Source organism: Arachis ipaensis, chromosome B02, assembly GCF_000816755.2.
Source record: "Arachis ipaensis cultivar K30076 chromosome B02, Araip1.1, whole genome shotgun sequence".
NCBI lineage: Eukaryota > Viridiplantae > Streptophyta > Magnoliopsida > Fabales > Fabaceae > Arachis > Arachis ipaensis.
In genome coordinates this window covers 10,377,091-10,379,661 of record NC_029786.2, presented here as the reverse complement: position 1 = coordinate 10,379,661, position 2,571 = coordinate 10,377,091, and the positions used below count along the sequence as shown (strand labels likewise).

General features: G+C 31.2%; 1 protein-coding gene across 1 annotated transcript; it reads right to left on the bottom strand.

The window, feature by feature from the left end:
• Nucleotides 1,556–2,332, bottom strand: LOC110268702 (probable pectinesterase 55). The gene is made up of 2 exons (XM_021115408.1): nt 2,096–2,332; nt 1,556–1,823 (listed from the first exon to the last, which is right to left on the bottom strand). The coding sequence occupies exons 1-2, from the start codon at nt 2,314–2,316 to the stop codon at nt 1,721–1,723; spliced, it is 324 nt and encodes a 107-aa protein (XP_020971067.1). The 5' UTR covers nt 2,317–2,332; the 3' UTR covers nt 1,556–1,720.

Genomic DNA, 2,571 nt, shown 5'->3' with positions numbered 1-2,571 from the left:
CAATTACAATTCCATTCAATCTCATATGACATCACACAATATACACATCACTTACCTTCCTTACCTCTTTCCGGCCTCCGACCCAAGATTCATGGCCTCCAGCCCAAATTCACAATTTAAATGCATATTCCACAAACTAATATTCATTACCCAATTCATCAAATTCTCAACTCAATCATTAATTTACATTATATATCAACTATACATATTAATACCAACCATTTACACAATCCAAACTTAATCCTAGAGGCATCTAGCCTAGGAATTCTCATCACACCATACGGTACTTAAATGAAACTTAAACCGTACCTCTTGGAGCCAAACCAATTGATCCTCTTCTTTGGAAGTCTCCACCAACCTTAGCTCCAAGCATTACCAAAGCCCCACAAGCAATATCAATCTTCTAATTGTGCACCAAAATCACCCAATACTCTAACATATCAATTTTCACACTTATAATCAACCTATGGTTCATGAAATTGATAAATCACAAGGGTTAGAGGGTTTCTTTTCTTAACCTACTGTATTTTATGATGAATATCACCAATGGCTCATACTAGAGCACCCCTAAATAACCAAAATCATAAGATTTTCTCAAAACTCAAACCAAATTCAAATTTAAAGAGAAAAAGATAACTGGGCAGAGAAAAGTAGAATACTCACTACAAAACTTAAATAAAATTTTAGAGGATGAAAAGAGCGACGCGTGACCGCAAACGGCTCGTCAATCGGAGTTCCGGAGAGAAAGTTATGGTGATTTGAAGTTTGGGAAGCTAGGTTTTCTTTCTCTCTTCTCTCTATCTGCCCCCTCCCTCATTCTCTAGGGTAAATGCGCTGAAATGCTCATAACTAGTGTTTATATATGTTGGGTTTTGGACCCACTTGGACCCGGTTCACTTGATTTAGTCCGTTGACCCAAATTTTGGGCCAAAATCATTAAGATTAAAATTTTAAATCGTATTTTAAATATTTCTATCTTCCCAAATTATAAATTCTTATTTCTTAAAATTATTCACTTCTAATTAACTTTCTCAGTCACAGTACCGGACAGATCGCAGCCGGTACTGTCGGTCAATTTTTCAGTGCGCATTTTTATTCAGAAAACTATGTTTTCCGACTCAGAAAAATTCACTGAGTCCAAATATTATATTTAAATTTTCAAATTTTGATTGCTAAATTTTCTAACCATATTCGTTTCTATTTAATTTATTATTTAATTAATTACAGCTTTTCACATTATCTTTTGAACAAAAAAAAAACTGCCATAAAGTATGAGATATTTAAGTATTCGGTAAGTTGGATCAATTACATTAATTATGTGATATGATAAAATATGGTGATAATGAATCATTCAAATTAGACTTATTTTGATTTCAAGTTATGTAACGTTAAATAAATCTTATTAGTTATTTGTCCACTGTAATTTTGGGGTTTGGAAACCACATTAAATATAATTAAATAAATAAAAAAAATTAAAAAATATTTTTTTTTTATAATTCAATAAGAAATTGATTATCCACTAAGATCTATCATCATAACGTAATAAAAAGGCCACTTATGTCATATATATTAGAGATGGAAGATTTTCAAACATTAAATAATATTTAAGAGATGAAATAAAAATAGGCAGAGAATGATATAATAATTATAAATGACTAGTTATCCTAAAAGAGATGGATTTGACGACGATATTATCAGCCATAGATTGGAATGTGGGACTCTAAGCGGTTGTATTATGGTCACCCCATTCAATCCATGTTTTCTTCTTTTCGGTTTCCTTTAATATTATGTATGGTTTATCACTTGGAATCGACACTTTCTCCCTGTCACACCAAATTTCTTAAGTCAAATTAAATAAAAGAGTTACATGCCACAACTCAAAATAATAGTAAATAAGACTCGGTATAAAAATATTACTATTTACATAAAAATATTATGTGAAAATAACAGTAAATTAGATAAAAACTTAGAGGCAGTTAATTGCACCTGAATTTTCACTTATAACTGTTATTTTCACATAAAACATTTGAAGTGAATAGTTATCTAGAAAAAGTTACTATTTCTTTGCAGAGCAAAAGAATATTGAATTTATTACCTGTAAATACCAGCCTTGACATTGATTGAAACCCAATCGGAAGGGACAGAATCAATGGCAGACTGAATTGTAGAGAAGTTGTCATGTCCGAAAAAATTGACAACAATTTTACTGAATGGAAGAATTTTGTCTCCAACAGTTCGGTAATACTGAGTATTAACAACTCCTGAATTTAGCAGTAGAAACACACAACTCCACCAACGAACAAGAAATAGCAACATCGTCAATTAATTCAACACATGTGTTAATAGTTGGGATCAAATTCAAGTTTTTTGTATATAGATATAAGAAGCAGAAAAAGTAACACTACACGCAAGAGGAAGAGGTGACAACAATATATTTGGCAGTGGAATTAAGGAATAATGAAGTGATGATTGTGTATTTATGGACACAACTTTCTCTGTGTGGATTTTGGAGAAAACTTTTTATTTTTCAATTTAACATGTAAGTTTTTCGTATTAGAAACAATTTTATTC